Below are 21,157 nucleotides of genomic sequence, written 5' to 3' on the forward strand. Positions count from 1 at the left end.
GATTATATCTCTCAGTTAAGGTAAATTTCCTTAAATCGGTGAATAGAGGGGAAAGTGGAAGAGATATTTTGAGAATTCAGTTAATATTCCAAAGTTTGTGAAATTTTTATCTCTTAAAGTCATTTATTCAGTTTCTGTTAGTCATAAGATTTTATGAAGTATAGTATTGGCTGCTTTTTCCCCCCTGTTATCTACATGCTTTGTGTGTATGCTGTTTTCAGCACAAAACTGATTATAGCTATTTTAAAACAATTTCAGTGTTTGCTGTTTCAGCCTGCCTTAATCCAAAGTGAAATTATGAATTGGTCCACATAAGTCAGAAATTTTCAGCAAGACCGTGTCTTTACTCACATATTTTCTCAATTGACAAGGTAAAAAAAAAATCATCTAAAAAGTTTACCTCAGGTAATTTTCTGAGATGAGGAGCAGAGGGTTATATTGATAAGAAATCCAAGGATTTTTTGACGACTTCTATGGTGGGTAGCAACTGAAAAACCTGCTATGATCAATTAATATTAAATAAAATTATAAAAGATGAAACAAAGCAAAAAGCCTAGAAAAGAAGGCCTACTTTTGCAAAAGAAATCGGTGAACAAGAAAAATTTTCCTCTGGGCTGGGAATACATGGAGCCTAGGTTTCATCAAGTCTTTTGTTTAGATTGTGCAACTGAGTTTACCAAAGCAGGAAGATTATGATTAGGATATAGGGTAGGGTGGGCTTTTTTGCATATGTATGTGGATAACTTAAGTGATCAGATACTCTTTCAATAGTCTTTTTTGATTTACAAGTACTGTTAGACTATAAATTATGAGTCACCCATATATAAATTTTATATACTTGGAGAAAATAGCTTATTACATGATATTGTCTAAGTTCCTATGTAAAATGTCCTCATTTACTTTGTTTGGCTATGAGTTTTATAAATTACCAGGTTTATTTAAAGAAACTTTAATTTTAACGATAAAAAATAAGAATGATTTTATTTTTCTTTTAAGGGGACTAGGAATAGTTAGGAGATAAGAACTCTAAATTGCAACATCAAAAAATAAATTTCTTTTTTATTTATTTAGTCTATTTTAATACATATTTGTTGAATTAAGTTGATATTAGTTATGAAAGGAGATTTCTCCATCTTTATTTCAGATGGTTTATTCCATCAACATGATTTGGTTAGAGATTCACTTCATAATACTTCAGAAAAATGTTTTTAAGTTAAGTTGCTAAACAACAGTTTAAGCTTTTAAAACCCTTAAAGAAATATTGAGGAAGAGTTTTGCCCTAGACGTTAATATTTCATCTAAATTAAATTGATTAAATACATTTGAATGGATTAAAGGTCTTAATTATCAGACCTTTAAAAAATAAGCAATATTTATGTTTACTATATCATACAACATATTCCTCTGTATTAATATAACCTCTATATTGGAACTCAAAAACTTATTTTAATGGAAAATTTTGACCCAAACAAGTGGCCTGTGGTGTGTCCCACACTTTGTATAAGATTTTTTTTTAAGTCACTTAAACAATGGAACAATGTCTCTTGGTTAAAATATGCACATGTGCAAGTGTTTCACAACTTGAATATATCCTCCTATAGCATATTACAATAATGTATTTGGGGTAGGTGAGAAAGTAATGCTTCCTAATTTTATCTTCCTAGTCAGTTGCCAGCAGACTAGAGGAAAATAATTCCTGTTGAAGCACTTGAGTCACCTGCCCCTTACATGAAGTTACATTGCGACCCACCAGATGGAAGCACAGCAGAGGGCGTGCAGAATGGCTGATGATATGTCTTACATATAAAGCAGACAGTGGTGCCATATCCAGAAGGTTGGCTTCTTCCTTCTCAGCACCTTTAGCAATCCCCGTAGTGCCCTACAGAATTAATTTAAGAGTAGATGCTAGACACCTCAGAGAATTATGAACATAAATCAGCCTTTGGCCTTCTGCAGCAGGGTCCATCACTCTTCTTTAGTGTGCGTGTCCCATTTGGTGCTAATTACCTGCCGCTGACGTTTCTGCTGTATAACTCAGTGGAACTTTAAGGCTAGAGAAAATTAAGAATCAGATGTTCCCTTTGCGAAGTTTTAGCAGTTGCTGGTAGCTTTCTAGAAGATAAAAATTAGGAAGCTGCGTTTCTGAATAATCTTCAGAGAGGATATACTGTCTTATTTCAAAGACAAGATCGGACTCCTCCATACCGTTGTATGCTGACCTGGTTTCCTAGGGATTAAATGCTAAATGCACAATTTAATTTGAAAGTATCAAGCATTAAACAATTATTAAATTTGTCGGTTTTTAACAGTGCTAAGATTTTGAGAAGACTTTAATGAACTATATATAAATATAGTATATGACCCTAAAAGGTTTATTTAATCTTTCTTTTATAAAACCAAAAGCGTTAAAAAAGAAATTCATTTTGTTTGCAGAAGGATGTGTGTGTGTTTAACTCTGATTTCTATGGCAGAAACTGTAACGTAATTTAGATTTTTGCATATAAAAATCAAGAAGCAGGCTCTTTGGATAATATGATTTAATACATGACTTCCTCATGTTTGACAAGATTTATACCTTTCTTTTTCTGTTAGTGCCTATCAGAATAATGACATCACTGAATTTGAGAAGATTCTGAAAACAAATCACAGCAACATTATGGATGATCCTTTCATTAGGGAACACATTGAAGGTATATTCTTTCTGCTAAGTGAATTCAGTTACCTTCTGTGCCACTGTCAAACAGGACTTCTTAATGGAAAGGCATGGAATCAAACCAGTTTTCTTCTATGTATTGTCAAGTATAGAAATGCTTCTAAATGCTGTCATAGAATAGGATATTATTTAAAATTATAAAGCTATTTAAAAGAAATCATTCACCAGTTTCATGCTATTGAATAACATAATCAAGTTCTCATGTGATGTCCATTTCACTTAAGGTGGCTGTCCCTTTTATCTTTTTATTCTAATTTAGATATTATTGCATGTTTATTACTGATACTTAGTATCAAAGTTAATTCTTAGGATTTGTTTTCAACAAGTAACAAAAGCTTTTAAACATAGTCCTCTATGGTTGATGGCCTTGATGCATTTACTTTGAAGGGTAGGCTAATATTGTACAAGTAAGTGTATGAGATTTTTTTTTCTGTTGGATTAACAAAGACAAAAATCATTCCTTGTTCTGGGGCCTCTTTTGTACCTCCAGTGTTTCCACCTGTTTTGGAGCTATTTGAGGGTTTTTAAATGACCATTTGGAACAACTCATTCAAATACTTAAATTCCAGATGCATCAGGAAAATCCGAAGAATACTTTGGAAGTAATGTTCTCTTTTCCCCACCTTCCTTTCTCTTTCATTCGGACAGAATTTTAAAAGTTCTTGTATGAAGCTAGAATGATACTACACTCGGTGGATATAGAAAAGTTTAGAAGCCTTGTGCATGAACTCCAGTCTGTTTGTTTGTTTTTTAAAGACACTTGTCTGTGAAGAAACTGGAGAAGATCATTTTATAAAATATAATACCGTAGATTTTGAGAGAGCATAAAATAAAGGACTTGGCTGGCATGAATCAGAGCTTCTTGAAAAATATGTTAACTATAGAGGAAATGATGAGCAGTGTGGAGTATTAGAAGGCAAGAGAATATTTTAGATAGCATCACAACATAAACAAAATCGGGGAGGTGGGAATGAGAAAAAACGGGGAAAGTAGTCTCTAATCTTATTGTGCATTTATCAGATCCAAATATTTTTAGATCCAAATACCTTATGTCTGGTGTGCCTGGCTGGCTCATTCGGTAGAGCATGTTGCTCTTGATCTCAGGGTGATGAGTTTGAGCCCGGTATTGGGCATAGAACTTACTTAAAAGAAAACAAAAAAACCCAAATACCTTATGTTCTTGTCAGGCAGAAAGACGTATTTTGAGAAGATAAATGATATAGTTGATTAATGTGATTTAGAAGTGCATAATGTTTCATGAAGATATACAAGTTTATTATTTTCATTTTTGTATAATAAATACAAGTTTATTATTTTCATTTTTGTCTTTTCTTTCAGAGCTTTTGCGAAACATCAGAACACAAGTGCTCATAAAATTAATTAAGCCTTACACAAGAATACATATTCCTTTTATTTCTAAGGTACTTATATTCATGAATCTTAATATTTATAATTTTTAGTTTATAAATGCAGTGTACCTATCTTCCATTTAAAAAATGATTCTTAGTAACATTTTGTAATAGTACATTTTTAAAATACAGCATAACTTAAGGGCTTTCCTTTTAATATAAATTTTTCTGTATTGGCATAAATTGAGTTAACAGTAAAGAGAAATAAGGAATCATTACAGTTATTTTTAAAGATTTCTTCAGCCTCAGAGAACATTGTAGAAGACAGAGTAGTGGCTAAAGTATATGACTGATGTAGTGTTAACCCAACCACAATAAAATTGTGGTAGGAATATACTTGAAAAATTACAGAGTTAAATTTTATCAGACCTATTTTCTCAGAAATACTTTGAAGTGATAATGGAATTTGTTTTACATTTTCTTTTCACTAAATCTCCTTTTTAAGTGGTGGGAGTTAATTTAAAATCAAAATAATTATTATCATGAAGTCTTTAAAGAAGTTAATTAGTAGAATTATAATGAGTCTTTTTTCTTAGGAGTTAAACATAGATGTAGCTGATGTGGAGAGCTTGCTGGTGCAGTGCATACTGGATAAGTAAGTACTTGGCTATTTCTTGTCACAAAATGTTTAGGACCATAACATTTGAATAATGGGAGCAAAGGTAGCAATGAAATTCTTGAGTTTTCATGAAAAGCACCCTCTGGCTATTATTTTCTGTTAAAACAGATACATAGGTATGCATGGTGGTTTTTTGTAAATGAATGAGCATATTAAGCCCTTGATCTCTGAAAAAGCTATAAATGTTTTCAGAAAGATTTCTCAGGTGCGCCTGGGTGGCTCAGTCAGTTGAGCATCTGACTTTTGATTTCGGCCACACTCATGCTCACAGTTTGTGAGTTCAAGCCCTGCATCGGGCTCTGTCTGACAGCACCAAGCCTGCTTAGGTTTCTTTCTCCCTCTCTCCCTGCCCCTCCCCTGCACATGTGCACGCACTCGTGCACGTGTGCGCTCTCTCTCTCTCTCTCTCTCTCCCTCTCAAAATAAACATCTAAAAGAAAAGAAAAAGATTTCTTATTCAGCACATGATCCATATACAGCTAGAGCATTTTTTAATGAATAGTATTTTTTTATGTTTTTAAAGTAGGTGTGGTATGTAATTGTTTTGAAATTATATTTTTCTTAAAAGCAGTATGGTAATTTAAAGCTTTACAAGTTACATTTGCTATTGATTAATCAGTAAGTCTCTGCCTATTCGTTTTTTTAATGTAACTGATGAAAGGTAGCTGAAATCTACTTTCTGTCTAGAATTTTAATAAGGTAACAAATAGTATAACTAATCCTGAATTCAGTCATTTAATGTAGGCAGCAGTTTTTTCTTTTACGTTTATTGATATTATAAATACTTTATGAAACAGTCCAAAAGATACACTTAGTGAAAACGGTTTGTAGACATGTCTTCTTTTATGTATTTATTTCTAGCACTATTCATGGCCGAATTGATCAAGTCAACCAACTCCTTGAATTGGATCATCAGAAGAGGGGCGGTGCCCGGTATACTGCACTAGATAAATGGACCAACCAGCTAAATTCTCTCAACCAGGCTGTAGTCAGTAAACTGGCTTAACAGAGAACAAGCTTTTAACAGACGTACTTAATGCAACAGTGCAGAGATGTAATCCTTAAAAGAACTGGGAATGGCAAAACTACTGTCGGTTGATGTGTCCTGAAAATTATTGGAGTTATGGCAGAAGTGCTTTTTTTGATCAACTGGTTTGTGTTTTGCTGCTGCATTTATCCCAAGAAAAACAGCTTTAATCTCCAGAAGAAAACCAAAATGCCATGGGATTTATGCTGTATTGACATCTTGCCCTAAACATACAACATCATAGTAATTTGTCATGGGCAACATGACCAGAGAGAAGATTTTTGTCATGATTTTAAATACACTGACATGTTACTGTTGGTTAAATTTAAACATGTTTTACCTGCAGAAATTCTCTCACAAATAACCTGCAATAACTTGAAATGCATACCCTTTTGAACACTTCCTTTTCTCATGTATAAATTAAAATGTTTGCTGCATTTTGCAAAATGTCAATTCTCCAAAAATGTGTCCGTATATTTCTGTACCTGCAGTGTAGTAAAGGTTTAGATGAAACCCCATAATTATGGTGGCATACTGTCACTTAGGTTTCAAGCAGCAAAATAAACAGTGCAGCTCAGAAATTGTAGTTTGGTTCTTGACGTGTTTTTATTACATTTGGGGTTTTTGTTTTGCTTTTTAGTACCTTAGAAATTTCAAATTATTTAATCTTCAGTTAATGATTTTTAAAAGCCTGGGAGCAAGTAAGTCGGTTATTTGCTTTCAAGCTTTTTAAAGTAGTCTTTATTGATAAAGTAAGAACTAGTTTCTAACAAAACACTTGCATAGTACTTACTTTGACAGTGATGCTTTAAAGAAATAAAATTCTTTTTTTTTTCTAAGAATGATATTCCTTTTTAAAAATTCTAACTCTCAGAATGTTCACTTTAAACAAATATGCCAGAACATAGACAGCTAAATGAATGTTACCCTGTATAGTGATCATGCTGGAAAATTATTTCCTAATTCCAGCAGCCTACCATTGCCCAAAACCTCATGGGTTTTGCTCTTTTAGAATTGTATTCAGAGCTAATTTAAGTCATACACACTGTTAACTTTGTGATGCACAGTGTTTAAGAAAACAAAAAGTATTAAGCTTGATTTTTTTTTTAATTTTTTTTTTTATTTTTATAGTTACCATCATTTGGCACCAAATGACTTTGGACAGTTTCCAAAAATTAATCTGTCTTTGAGGAAATAGTAGAAAGTATGTAACTGGCTTTGAAGGCGATCCCAAAAGAGTTTTAAAGGTATTTTGAGCAGTGGTAGCATAGTTAGGATAATGAACTGTGGCCTTCCAAGGTGACCACCTTAAAGGAGACGCAGCTCATTTGAATGTATTGAGTTTTGGATGTATTTGTTTCATTTAAAAAAAAAAAAAAATCACATTATTTTATAGTGTCAAAAGGAAGAACTAAGATTAAGATAATTTCTTTGGTTTTTCTATTGCTTGTTATTATGTAAAAAGAAGTGAGTGGCAGTTCAGAAGGCAGACTGTTGTAACTGAGGAATGACAACCAAGAATTTTTGATCATTAAATCAGATTTTATAAACAGTGGAAAGAGCATGGACTTAAAACAAGGCATGCTTATTCGGTTTTGTCAAAATTTTACGAAAATATGTGATATATATTTATACTAAAACTATATAATCCTTAGATATAGGAAAGCAATCAGTTAATGTCTTTAGCAGATAAAAGCAGTATTAAATACAGGTGCAACTTGGAAATTGTAGAAAATTGAAAGAAAACGAAAGACAAATGTCTCTGGTAGGGAATAAAAAAGTTTAAGATATTATAAAATTATGTGTATTTTCTTCTCTTTTACATAAATCATTTGTGAAAAATGTGCTACATTTTTTTTACAGGAGTGATGATAATTAGGACTTATTTTTCAATATAATTTGGAGACCCTTTGTTACCCAAATAAAAATGACAAGTTTCTGTGCCTGTATTCAAATATGTATGCATGTGATAACTGTGGGAAAAGGCCCTGCTTAACTCTGAGTTGATGGAATTAGAATTTAAAGGATTTGAATGATACGATTTAACCTTTATGCCAACTTTCACAATGCCCAGTTTTCCTGTGATATCTTTGCCCCATGGCAGTAGTGCATCTTCCAGTTTCTAGAGAGAAAGCATGCACTTATTTTTTGGGGGGAAACTGGGCTAAGCTATAAAACAAATTATATAATGTAATTGTATGTATCACATAGGCTTTGTTTAATATTCCTGAAATACTAGTTCTTTTTTTATTGCCACATTTGTTTCAGAACACAGGTTTTTGATACCCCTTAACAGTCTGACTAACTTAAAACGTTTTATTTTTTCCCATTAAACATGTTCTGTGTTCTTGTGCATCTTAAAGAGTTGAAATCTTTTTTTGAGATTGCTTATCAAAATATAACTAAATTTAAGGGAACTAACAAATAAATTGGCATATTTTTAGCATTTTAAATTACTGGTTAAATCTTTCCCTCTGTGAAAATTATAGTAACACATAGTTTACATCATATTGTAATGTGTTTATCTCCTTTTTCTTTTACCCCTAAATCTGGAAAAACTCACTCCACAGCAAACTTTTGACTGCTATTTGAGGGGAATAGATAACTGCTATAAGAACTGGATTTCCACTGCTATAGCTCTTAAATTATTTTTTTTAAGTAATCTCTATGCCTAACGTGAGATTCGAACTCATGACCCTTGAGATCAAGATTTGCATGGTCTACCAACTGAGTCAGCCAGGCACCCCTAACATAACTTTTTTTTTTTTTTTAAGGTGAGATGAGTTTGTATGTACTAAGTATTTCATTTTCTTTCTTAATCACTAATCTTTATAATTCCTCAATAAACACAGGTAAGTAAACTTTTCTTTTGGAATGGGGATGGGGGTGAGGGTATCTAATCAGCATACAAAGCAGATTTTGTTGCTAAGAACCACTTGTTAGTTTAGTGCATAGGATAAAATATATTTGCCCAGTAGATTCCTTCTTAACTTTTTTAGGGGACTCAGAGACACTCAAAAACCATTTATTTTACCAAGGCTGCTTTTTAAAAATAATTTGTTTTAAAATATTTTAGTTATTATTGTTTTAAATAAACCCAAGTTTTCATTTGATTCCATCTTTAAAATGAAACTTGCACTTAAAAAACTAGTAAAGCTAAGAGTTTCGTTCTTTATATGGGATTGATTCTTTATATAGGATTTATAAAATATGATTTTGAACTGAGATATTTTAACAAAATACAGAAGGAATTGACTTTTAGCTGTTTAGTTTCATAGTGTTAAAGAATACTATCTAGGTACATAGAATAAGATTCTGGGTGTTAGGTTTCAGAACTTGAAGCTCAAGGACTTTGGTCTTCATTTGTGTGACCAAAATCAAAAACTTTTTATGGAGGTTCTAATTGTGTCTGTATTAGGTGTCCCCCCCCCCCCCCCCCCAAGAGCATTCTCTGTTTTGATAGAATTATAAATGTGGTTCATTTGTAAGAACTTCTTTAATGTGGGCATTAGAGATTCTTAACTTTTTCAATGCAAATATATCAAGTTCTGTTGATTCAAGATTATTAAATTTTACTGTGTATCTTTTAGCAAGTGTGTGCCCTTAAAAGCATGGATTAGTCAATGAGATTTGAAAAGGTTTCACTTTTAGAATTTTGAGACAAGTTAGAATAATAATGTCATTTGGAGAATTTTAAGTTTTATGATAATAAGCACACAAAACAACTATAAATGACTAAATCACTGATTCTGAATATTTCTCAATTCAGTATCAATTTGCTTTTGAATCTTGAAAAGATTTAACTTAGATAATGTCCCAAAGGAAACCAGTGTGTGGTTCTCTAAAAAACCAATGTGTGTTTTGCTTCTTTAGTGTCATGTTGTTTTAAAACCTGCTGGAATAATTAAAAATCCTGTGTCATCAAACCATATGGCATCAGAGGTAGATGCCAGCTGTACTTTAAAACCCTGTAATAGGCAAAAAAATAATTTATTAGATATTTATCCTACTATATAGAGCTAACTTTGTTTCCTCTTGGCTAGGATATTTAAACCTTGGTCAGGATTTCCACCTTAACGGCTGGCCAGTGCTAGTGTGTGTGTGTTTACACTTATACATGTGAGAGTACATACAGGTGGAAATACAATATCTCATTCCCCAATCCATCACAGTAAAAATTTTTTTCTGCAGTTTCCATTACTTTATCACTTATTTCTGACTCGTATATGCCATGAAAAGAATTTCCAGTGTACCGGTAACTTCTTTGTTATGACGAAGTTTCTCAGGGAAGTCAGTGTCCAAAGTTACAAAATGATCTAGAGGAATTAGGTTTTGCTTTTTAATTTTTGAAATAGGGTATTTTAAAATAAGTTGATAAGTTGTTTTATTGGACATTATTCATCTTATGTGAATTTAGAGATTATAAAAGTAATCTAGAAGTTTTAATCATCCCATGAAGTCAGAAGTTTTTGCGTGCTTAATTACAGTATTAATGGCATATTAATGCTGCTGAATAATTTTTGTTAAAATGTTTGCCAATCTGTTTACTACAGTACTAAGTTTTTATGCATCTATTATAAATAACACTTTGAAAATAATTAATTTTCAATTAGATGTCAACTAAGAAATAGAGCAATGATAGGGAAAGTGCAAAATCATTTGGTTTTGCCACGTGTTACATAGTTGGTTGTATTATGAGTCTTCTCAGTGTTCTTTTTAAAACTAGCATTAAAAATGACATAAATTCCTTGAGCTTGTACTAACTGGCGGTAGAAAACAGGTTACTTAGAAGCATGGCAGAAGATGTCTACCTGTAATTAGGAGTCCCACAAGTTAACACTGAGAATCGACTATTATGTGCAGGATGAGTCAAGATGCTTTATGACTTATGTATCAAGGAGTTTTGACTGGAAGTACACATTCTTTATTGGTAATACAAGTTACATACTCTACCTCTTAATATTTACTGTGTAAATATTAGTCTTGCCATCAGACCACAGTGGTTTCAAACAGTACACTTTATATTTGGTTGAGTAATTCAATACTGTAAACTTCTGTGAAATAGCTTTTAAATGTTTTAAGAATATTTCTCAGAAAATAGTGTTGAAAATCTTGTCCATTTGGCTTGAAATTCAGGGTTTAAATATTTTCCACTTTTAAGATTACCTTCTTGTCCTGCTTTGAAGCATTCATGGAGGAGTTGGCCTCTCCTGAACCCTGTTTAATGATCTATCCTGGAACAATTCATGTTGCAAACAAATGTCTCAGGAATTACTCCTTCAGGATAAAATTAAACATTTCTAAGCAGGAATTATGCCAAGAAGGGAAGTGGAGGATGAAATGTACTCTTCCAAATCCTTGTTATGGTGCTTTAAAATGAACCCTTTAAGAACTGCAGCGTCTAAGAAAGCACTTGTGAATTTATTATGTATCCAAAAATAATGGTCTCCAGTATAACTTTCAATCTAGTGGAATGGGCCAACCCTAATCTCAAAGTATGAAAATGCAGTCAGACAGCTTCTGAAAGTCAAAAGAACTTCTAGGCTAAGCCTGCGGACAAGGTACCAAAGTAAAGGTAAAAAACCAATGTCCCTTTGCACACTGCAGATCCTTTGGTCCTCCAAGTTGTGGGACTAGGAAAGGAGTGAGGCAGATCAACTACTTCCTATTTCAGCTACATTTAAAACAGCAGTGGTAATTGGTATGTTGATAGAATTGGCCCAGGAAGGAACTACATAAGCAATATATGCATTGATTATCTTGAGTTGTGTTTTTGTTCTACTTAATAGCTTTATGGTCCCAATTCAATGTTTATAGTAATGGATGGAAGCTGATAGTTTTCTTTCTAGAACCCTATTTTAAGTTTTATTGTATTATGAATGATCCTCTATAGGTTAGTGGCCTTCAACCAAAGAAGAGTTACCTATCTTGGACCTGTCAAAAGTGAGTTGTATTGTAAACAAATGTAGACTGCAAACAGATGGACCTTATTGGGAGAGTAGGATTGATATTTAAAACTTGGGTTTTTTCCCCCTTCTCCTTATTGTCTTTATCACTAAGAGGCAGTTAGGAAAGAAATCTGAAAGTGCTAGGAACATACACTTTCTCTAACCCCTTCACCATCACTTAACAGATATTTTTTGTGTGCCTAATAAGTGCTAGGGACTATTTGCTATGTCCTAAAGTTGAAGAATACCATAAGGAACAAATTACCCCTGTGCTAAGCTTAGTGCTACAGGGAGAGGCAGAGAAACAAGACAATTTTAGATAGAGAAAAATTCTATCAGACAATAAATGAAGGTAGGGGAGGCATCTCTGAATATGTGAAAGTTGACTTCACACATGAATGAGGCAAAGGAGCTGGCCAGATCTAGGGAAAGAGTAATCTGGGCAGAGGTTAAGCCCATCAGAGGTGAAATGGGTATATCAATTTCAAATTCACACAAGGTAGAGTATGATGTTCCCAAGGGAGAGGTGGTCAGGGACCAGTTTATGGGTAGTTTTATGTTTTGCAATAATGCGTTGAGATTTTATTCTGAAGACAATGAGAAACCATTGGAAATTTAAATACCGATATAGCATTTTAAATGATTATTCTGGTGGGGCGCATGGGTGGCTCACTCAGTTGAGCATTCAATTCTTGATTTCAGCTCAGGTTATGATCTCATGGTTCTTGGGTTCGAGCCTTGCATCAGATTCCGTGCTAACGGTGGTGCGGAACCTGCTTGGGGTTCTCTCCCTCTCTGCCCCTCCTCGACTGTGTATGGATGTGTGTGTGCGTGTGTGTGTGTGCATGCACACGGGCACACACACTCTCTCTCTGCTCTCTCTAAACTTAAAAAAAAAAAAAAAAAGATAATTCTGGCTATTGTGTGGAGAAATGATTGTATGAGGCATTAGTGTGGCCAGGGAGACCAGGAAGAGCCATTGAAGATAGGTAATAGAGGCTTTTAGATTAGGATTTGCAAAGAAGTGCACAGAATCAGGACAGACCAACAAGACTTGCTTATGATTTGGAATCGAGGGTTGTAAAGGAAAGAGAACAAAGTTCCCAGGTTTCTTACCAAGCAACTGGTAGATAGTTATATCATTAAATAAAATGGGAAGACTGGGAAAGCCTAATTTGGCAAAAGAGACCTAATTTGGCAAAAGAGACAGAGTGCCAAAGAAACAAGAGTAGACTAGGAATTTGGAAATAAACAGTAGATCACAGAAGCTAGATTTTTTTTTAAATTTTAATTTTAATTTTATTTGAGAGAGAGAAAGAGAGAGAGAGAGAGAATCCCAAGCAGGCTCCATGCTCAGCATGTAGCCCAACTCGGGGCTCAACCCCACCACACTTGGACCATGACCTGAGCCGAAATCAAGAGTCAGAAGCTCAACCCAGTTTCCTCAGAAGCTAGGTATTTTAAAACTGTGATCCACTGTGAATGTTGCTGAGAGATTAAATAAGATAAGGGCTGAGAGGGCCTTAGGATTTAGCAGGATAGTCTTTGGAGATGTTAATGAGTGTGGGGTTTGTTCCAGCTCTTCTGTGGAATAGTGAGGAACTTCTTTAAACAGTCACCGTCCTTTATTTCTTAGGAATTGAAGGTAAAAAAAAAAAAAAAATCTATTCTTTTTTATATCTGAATGTTAAGCAGGGTAACAGGAAATTTTGAAAAGAAAAAGCAGACTTCTTACAAAATGTCTCTTATAAAATATTTAAAACCCACTTTCCCCTTTCCCACACTGTGTATAAGCGTTTAATTTAAATTTTCTCCTTCACACCTATCAACTATGAAATTGTATGAAGTCCATGGCTTTATTTAACATTTTAAGTCCCTCCAAAAGCTGTCAAAACCTTTCTAGTGTTTATGAAGAATGGATTCATTATATATGTAAACAAAGCTCTTTCAGCGTATCAACTTTCATTATATCTTGGGATATCAGTATAGCTGCATGTTAATGTCACCCAAATCATGAATTCTTAAAATGTTAGGATTTGTCTCCAAGGAACTTGTTCAAATATAAACAACATTGTGACAATTAAAGATTGGTATTTTGAGTAATCTCAAATTGTGGAACAAAAATATGCATTATCCAGAAATTATTGTTTTATCTGAAAGTACACATTTGCTTATATACTTGAATATTCATAAAGCAAGTAGAATAATTAAATTTACAGATTATCATACCTCAGAATTATAGTAGCCTTTTTCTACAATTAAAAATCAGTGGGGCACCTGATTGGCTTAGTTGGTAGAACATTGACTCTTGATCTCAGGACTCTGAGTGCAAGCCCCATGTTGGGCATGGAGACTACTTAAAAAAATAAAAATAAGCTTTTTTGCAGTAAAACAAATTTTAACAAAATTAAACAAAAATCAGGAAACAATTGACAAGTGGGATTGTATTTCTGAGGACAAAATACCTGAACCCTAGGACAGGTTGCCATCTTAAAGATAGCTTTTGCAGCTTCCTAGGAGAGAGGAGTATGGTAAAGTAGAAAGATCTGAAGAACAGGAGACCTGCATTCTTCATTTGGCCTTGAATTGAGACCTTCTCACTTAACCTCTATGAACTCCCAATTATTTAGTTCAGTGATTCTTTTCAACCTTAAGTATTCAGAATTGAGAAAATCCTAATCTTTGACATATGGTATACTATCATGTCTTTTCAGTTTACTTTCCATGTGTTTATTTAGATCTGCATATTTAAAAAAATAATTTGTGTGTCTATTTTTAATTTCCATAAATAGTACAAATTTCATTCTCTTTTATCCATGTTATTTTCAAATCTAGTTCATTAGTCCTGTTTTGTTTTTTCAATCTCTTACATATACCATAATTTACGTATTCATTTCTCCAGTGATAGATCTCTGTATTTCTTCCAAATCCTTACTACATAAATAATTCCATGATGAACATTTATACCTATCTTGTATGGACTTGTGCAAAAATTACTCTGGGTCGTATTTCTGGAAATATTGGGTCTTCGGGCTTAATACACTTAATTTTGCCAAGTACTGCTGGATTATTCATCAAAATGGCTGCACCATTTATCTTCCACCTCCGTAGTGCATGAGAGTTCTGGTTTTCTTCTTTCCTTGACAGCCTTCAATAATACCTGACTTTCTAAAATGACATTTTACTCTTGATTTTATTTATTTATTTATTTATTTATTTTTACTCTTGATTTTAAATTACATTTTTGTAATTGCTAATAAGATTGAACATTTCTTCATATACTATGGACTACACTCATCATAGTCTTGTTATTGGCTTCCTATTTTTTACTGATTTGTGGAAGTCATTCTATATTCTTAGATATTAACTCCTTTTCTTTTATTTTAGGTTTGCAGATATACTCTGAAGCATTGTCACTGGTTTCCTTCATTGGCTTTCATTTTGATGTTACATCTATACATTTCCCCCCCTCATTGACCATATTTTTTGGATCTTAAGTCCTTTCTTATACTAGTATCACAAAAATGTTCTTTTATAAAGTTTTACAGTTTCCTCCTTTACATCTAGGTTTTTTTTTGGAATTTATTTTGGTATATGATTTAAGATAGTCATCAAGCTTTATTTTTTTCTGTATAATGAGCTAATTTTCCCAGTACCATTTACTAAATCATTCCTAATTGATTTGTGATGCCATCTTTTTCAACTACCAGGTTTCTACATATGCAAGGGTATATTTCTGAATTTCCCAGTCTGCTAACTGTTCTGCTAACCAGTGTCACCTTGTATATTTATCACTGAGCTGAGTAATGTCTTAAGTACGGGAGAATCCCTACCCTATTTGCTGCTCATTTTGAAATTAGTCTTTGTAGACCTTCATTTTTCTATATCAATTTTGGAATAACCTTGTCAAGTCCCCCAAAGTCCTGTAGAGTTTTAATTGGAACTGCTTGAATTGAATAGGTCCCTTTTTATGTCATTTAAGAGTGTCTTTAGTTTTTCTCTATAAAGATCTTGAGCATTCTTTGCTATGTCAACTTCTGAATCTTTATAGTTTACGCTACGTTATTTCCTAAAATATTTTCTAGTTGGTTATTGTTGGGGTAGAAGAATGATATTGATATTTGCATACAGATTTTCTTTAATCTATCAGCCTTGATGAACCTTATTCTATTAATAGTTGGTCTGTTGATTCATCTGTGTTTTTTATGTAATTATATTATCAAGAAAATAATTATATTTTTATGCATTTCCTTACATCCCTAGATCTCTTATTTCTTTATCTTATCTTACTGCATTGCTCAGGATCTCCCAAAACATTGAACAGAAGGGATGACAGCTAGCATTCTCATCTCAAAGAAAAAGCATCTTGAGTTTCTCCATCAGGTATGAGATTTATGATCACCTTTGGGGAGTCAGCTTTCATTAACTAAAGTTTCCTTCTATTTCTAGTGTCCTAAGAGGTATGTGTATTTTTTTATCATAAATAAGTTTTGAGATTTATTAAATGTTTTTGTACCTGGTAAGATGAACATGTGATTTTTCTCTTTTAGTCCATTCACATAGAGAATTACACTCATTGGTTTTCTAACGTTAACTTATCCCTACATTCTAGGATAGATGCAAACTGTACATTGTATATTCTTTTTCAATACATGTGATTTTTCTCTTTTAGTCCATTCACATAGAGAATTACACTCATTGGTTTTCTAACATTAACTTATCCCTACGTTCTAGGATAGATGCAAACTGTACATTGTATATTCTTTTTCAATACAATGTTGGATTTACTAGCCAACATATTATTTAGAAGTTTTCCATCTATATTCTTAAGTGAAATTAGCCTATAATTTTCTCTTCTTAGATGATTTTTAATCAGTTTAGTTCTCAAGGTTACTTTGCATCATAAAATGAATAGGCACCTTTCATTCTATTTCTGTTTTTTAGAACAATATGATATGAGGACAATCTGTTCTTTGGAAGAACTCACTTCTAATGCTGTTTGGACTGAGACTCCAGAACTAGTAAAATGTTTAAATTACTTTTTCAGTTCCTTTAATGATTATTCATCCTTTCAAATATGATTATTTATCTATTCAAGTGTTCTGCTCCCTCTTATACTATTTTAGCTTTTTATTTGTTTTCAGAAATATATCTATTTTGTCTGCATCTTCACATTTATTAGGATATACAGTTGACCCTTTGAACAATGTGGGTTTGAACTGCATGGGTCCACCTATGTGCAGATTTTTTATTTATAAATCCAGTATAATACTGTAAATATATCTTTTCTTCCTTATGATTTTCCTAATAACATTCTTTTCTCTAGCTTATTTTATTGCAAGAATATAGTATATAATACATATAACAAACGGGATATGTGTTAATAGACTGTTTATGTTATTAATAAGGCTTCCAGTTGAGAGTAGGCTTTTAGTAATTAAGTTTTTAGGAAGTCAAAAGATATATGCAGATTTTTTACTGCGTTGGGACGGACTTGTTGAAAGGTCAACTATAGTTTGTAATTTTCTTTTTAAATATTCATTATATTTAGCTCATTTCCTCCTTTTTAATTCTATATGTGTTTGTCTATCTTATTAGCCTTTCCAGCTTTTAGTTCATCTTTATTATTGTTTTTATTGTTCTCACTTTGATTTCTGCCCCAGGTATGTATTATTTCCTTTATTTTCATTTCTTTGAATATCAATTATGATTCTCTTTCTAGCTCTTGAGTTGAATCATTTTCAAAGTTTGTTAAAATTTGCTCAAAACTATTAATTTAACATATAAAGTTTTAGTCAATATTCATTTCCTTTTTAAACCAAGAAATTTTAAGCCACACTCCATTCATCAGTGTGGGATTTGCTTGTTTTTAGTTTCCAAATATGGAATATTTCCAACTACCCTTTTACTGATTTGTCATTTGGACACATCCTGTTTAGAGGTGCCTAGATGGCTCAGTCAACTGAGCATCCAACTCTTGATTTCAGCTCAGGTAGTGATCCCAGGATTGTGGGATCAATCCCGTGTCAGGCTCTGTGCTAAGTATTCTGCTTAAGATTCTCTATCCCTCTATCCCTCTCTCTCTCTCTCTCTCTCTCTCTCTCTGTCTCTCTCCTTCTGCCCCTCCCACCCTAATAAATAAGTAAATAAATAAATGAATAAATCTATTTAGAGAATATAATCTGTGTGACATTGTTTTTCTGAACATAATGAAATTTGCTTTGTAGCTTAGTAAAGACAATATTTGTGATTTTTCCATTTATGATTTAAAATAATGTATATTCTAGGAATGTTCTTCTCCAAACTATTTGGTCAAGTGTGTTGTTATTTACTTTATATGTATATAAAATTAAATATATATATATATATATATATATATATATATATATATATATATACACACACACACACACACACACAGATAATATATATTAAATATATATATATTTCTTGTTTGATGTATCCATTTCATAGAGGAATTTATTAAAATCTTCAATAATAACTGTTGCTTTGTTTCTCCCTGTAATACTGTCACTTGTTGCTTTATATATTTTAAGGCATAATTGTCAGCTGTATATATGTTCATATAGTTCTATCTTGTTGCTTTTATCAGTAAATATTTTTCTCTTCATCACTTATGATTTTTTTCCTTATGGTCTGTTTTGTCTCATATTAAAATCATTCCTTTAGCTTTTGCTATTGTTGCTTATATTTGCCTGGTATATTTTTCTCTCTTTTATCTTCAACCTTCTCATATTCTTTCCCCCCCTCCCCCATTTGCACAGATGTGTTTGTAGACAACATATTAACATATGATTGGATTTTAATATTTTAAAATTCAATTTGAGAGTCTCTGTCTTTTGATGTTTATTTAAAAGTTTTTAAATTATAGTTATTTTTGGCTTGTTTCTATCATCTATTGTTTTGTATTTTTTCTTCAGTAGTCTTATTTTGAAATGATTTTAGATTTATAGAAGAGTTAAAAATGTAATATAGGAGTTCCTATGTACTCTTCACCCAACTTCTAAAATATTTTTTGTTAATGTTTATTGATTTTTGAGAGAGCACAAGCGAGGTAGGGGCAGAGAGAGAAGGGAGCACAGAAGGTCTGAAGCAGTCTCTGTTCTGACAGCAGAGAGCCCAATGTGGGACTTGAGCCCACAAACTATGAGATCGTGACCTGAGCTAAAGTCAGATGCTCAACTGACTGAGCCACCCAGATGCCCCCAACTTCTTCTTGTATTAACACCTTATATTATCATGGTACATTTATCAATTTTTAAAACTTATCTCAGTGTCTGTTTCTTTAATGTCTTTTCATCAACAAAACAAAGTACCCTCACATTTTCTCCCACCTTCCTCTGGTTTATCCCCTTACCCCCAACCATCATGTTGGAATCCTTTAGAATTTTAATTTCAGAATACATTTGAACACATTGATCATTGCTTATTTAGACAACAACAACAACAACAAAAAGTCTTTTATTCATTTCTCTTCTTGCTAAGTGCATTCATAGAGAATCTTGTGTGGTAATTATTCTGCATCCTTGATACCTTGACTCATTTTTATATATAAATGATAATTTCACTTTCATATTTTTTACGAGGGGTTTTTGCCTGGTGTTTTTGTTATCCATTTTGTTTGGAATTCTTTCAATATAAAGACTTATATCTATATTAAATTCTAGAAAATTATGTTATTCTTGAAAGATTTCTTCTCTTATATTGACTCTTTTCTTTCATTCCTGGAAACCTATTAAATGCATGTTGACACTTATACTCTTGTCTTTCGTGTATTTAACGTTTTTCTCATTCTTTCCAACTTTTTTTTCCCTTTCTGATCTATCTACCTTTATGACCTAATATTCTAGTTCTCTAACTTGTTCTTCAGGTATGTTTATTCTATTATGCAACCCATTCACTTAATGTTTTTATATTTATTATCTCTACTTTTTTTTCCATATAACTGCTTCTTCCAGATATAGGAATATTTGACCTGAAATATGAGAATATTTATCATGCTCTTTTGAAATTCTTACTTTGGTCCAGTGGGGCACCTGGGTAGCTCAGTCAGCATACAACTCTTGATTTCTGCTTAGTCATGAGACTTTCTGCATAGTCATGAGATCAAGCCCCACATCAGGCTTGACGCTGGGCATGGAGCCTGCTTGAGATTCCCTCCCTCTCCTTCTGTCCTTCCCCCACTTGCATGTGCTCCCACACACTCTCAAAAAAATCTTATGTTTGTCTAATCCATTGATTTTCCTTATCCTGGTGTAGGTTTTTAACTCTTTGTTTCTATTTTTGCCTTATTTATTTTAAGGCTATGCTTTTAGATATATACAAACTTTGAATATTGATCTTCCTGAAGAATTAAATCTTTTATCATAATAAAGTATCCCTCTTTACCTTTGGTAGTTCCTTAAAGTCTGTACATCTATCTTATTTTATTAGTGTTTGCAGAGTGTATGGTTTTTCATTCTTTTACTTTCAACCTTTCACATTTTCATATTTTAGATGTGTCTCTTATAAACAGCATATAATGGGTTTGGTTGTTTTTAACTGGTCTGACAATTTTGTTTAATTGGAGTATTTAGTCCATTTATATTTAACGTAATTACTAATATATTTGAATTGCAGTCTACCATTTTACAATATACTTTCTATTTCTTCCACTTGATCTATAGTCCTTTTCATGTGTTGCCTACTTTTGGACTTATTATTTCTGATTAATGTATTATTTTCCTTTTATCACTTTGGAAGTTATACACACTTTTACCATTCTTCTAGTGGTTACTCTAGAAATTAAAATATGGATTCTTGATTTATCAAGTTATAATGCTTCTACACATTATGAAGAATTTTATTACCCCTTCCCATAACTTATTTGCTATGGTCATGTTTTTATAGCCTCTCCTTCCCTTCTCTAATTTACATGTAAGTGTGTATATTTATATTACATATTTGTGTGTACATATGTAGCCCCATTGGACATTATTGTTGTCATTTTATAGTGTCAGTATTTATTTTGATTTACCTACATATTTACCAATAGTCTTGGTCTTTATTCCTTTTTGCATTTCTGAATTTTCATTTAGGACAATTTTTCCTTCAGCCTGCACAGCACTCTTTGATATTTTCTTTAGCATAGACCTGCTGATGATGAATTCTCCTGGGTTTTGTTTCTCTGAAAATATCTTTTTTTCATGTTCCTTTTTGAAGGATATTTTCACTGGGTGTAGAAATCTAAATTTGCTGTTATTTTCGTATTTTCCTTTCAGCAATTGAGCATACTTCAGTATTCTCGTGCTTTTTTTAATTTCTTTTCCAAGTTTTATGAGATAAAATTGACATATAACATTGTATTAGTTTAAGGTATACAACATAATTATTTGACAGACAAATATATATTGCAAAATGATTACCACCATAAGTTTAGTT

The 21,157-nt window shown here is 32.5% G+C and overlaps 1 protein-coding gene across 2 annotated transcripts in view; it reads left to right on the forward strand.

The window, feature by feature from the left end:
• Nucleotides 1-8,123, forward strand: part of COPS2 (COP9 signalosome subunit 2) — a 31,304-nt gene extending 23,181 nt beyond the window's left edge. For both annotated transcript variants that reach the window (XM_042942089.1, XM_042942090.1), the window contains exons 10-13: nucleotides 2,593-2,690; nucleotides 4,052-4,134; nucleotides 4,659-4,717; nucleotides 5,603-8,123. In XM_042942089.1, the coding sequence (XP_042798023.1) occupies nucleotides 2,593-2,690; nucleotides 4,052-4,134; nucleotides 4,659-4,717; nucleotides 5,603-5,747 (385 nt within the window). In that variant the 3' untranslated portion in view covers nucleotides 5,748-8,123. The remainder of the gene's footprint in view (nucleotides 1-2,592; nucleotides 2,691-4,051; nucleotides 4,135-4,658; nucleotides 4,718-5,602) is intronic.
• The last annotated feature ends 13,034 nt before the right edge of the window (nucleotides 8,124-21,157 follow it).

Source organism: Panthera leo, chromosome B3 (genome assembly GCF_018350215.1).
Source record: "Panthera leo isolate Ple1 chromosome B3, P.leo_Ple1_pat1.1, whole genome shotgun sequence".
Lineage (NCBI taxonomy): Eukaryota > Metazoa > Chordata > Mammalia > Carnivora > Felidae > Panthera > Panthera leo.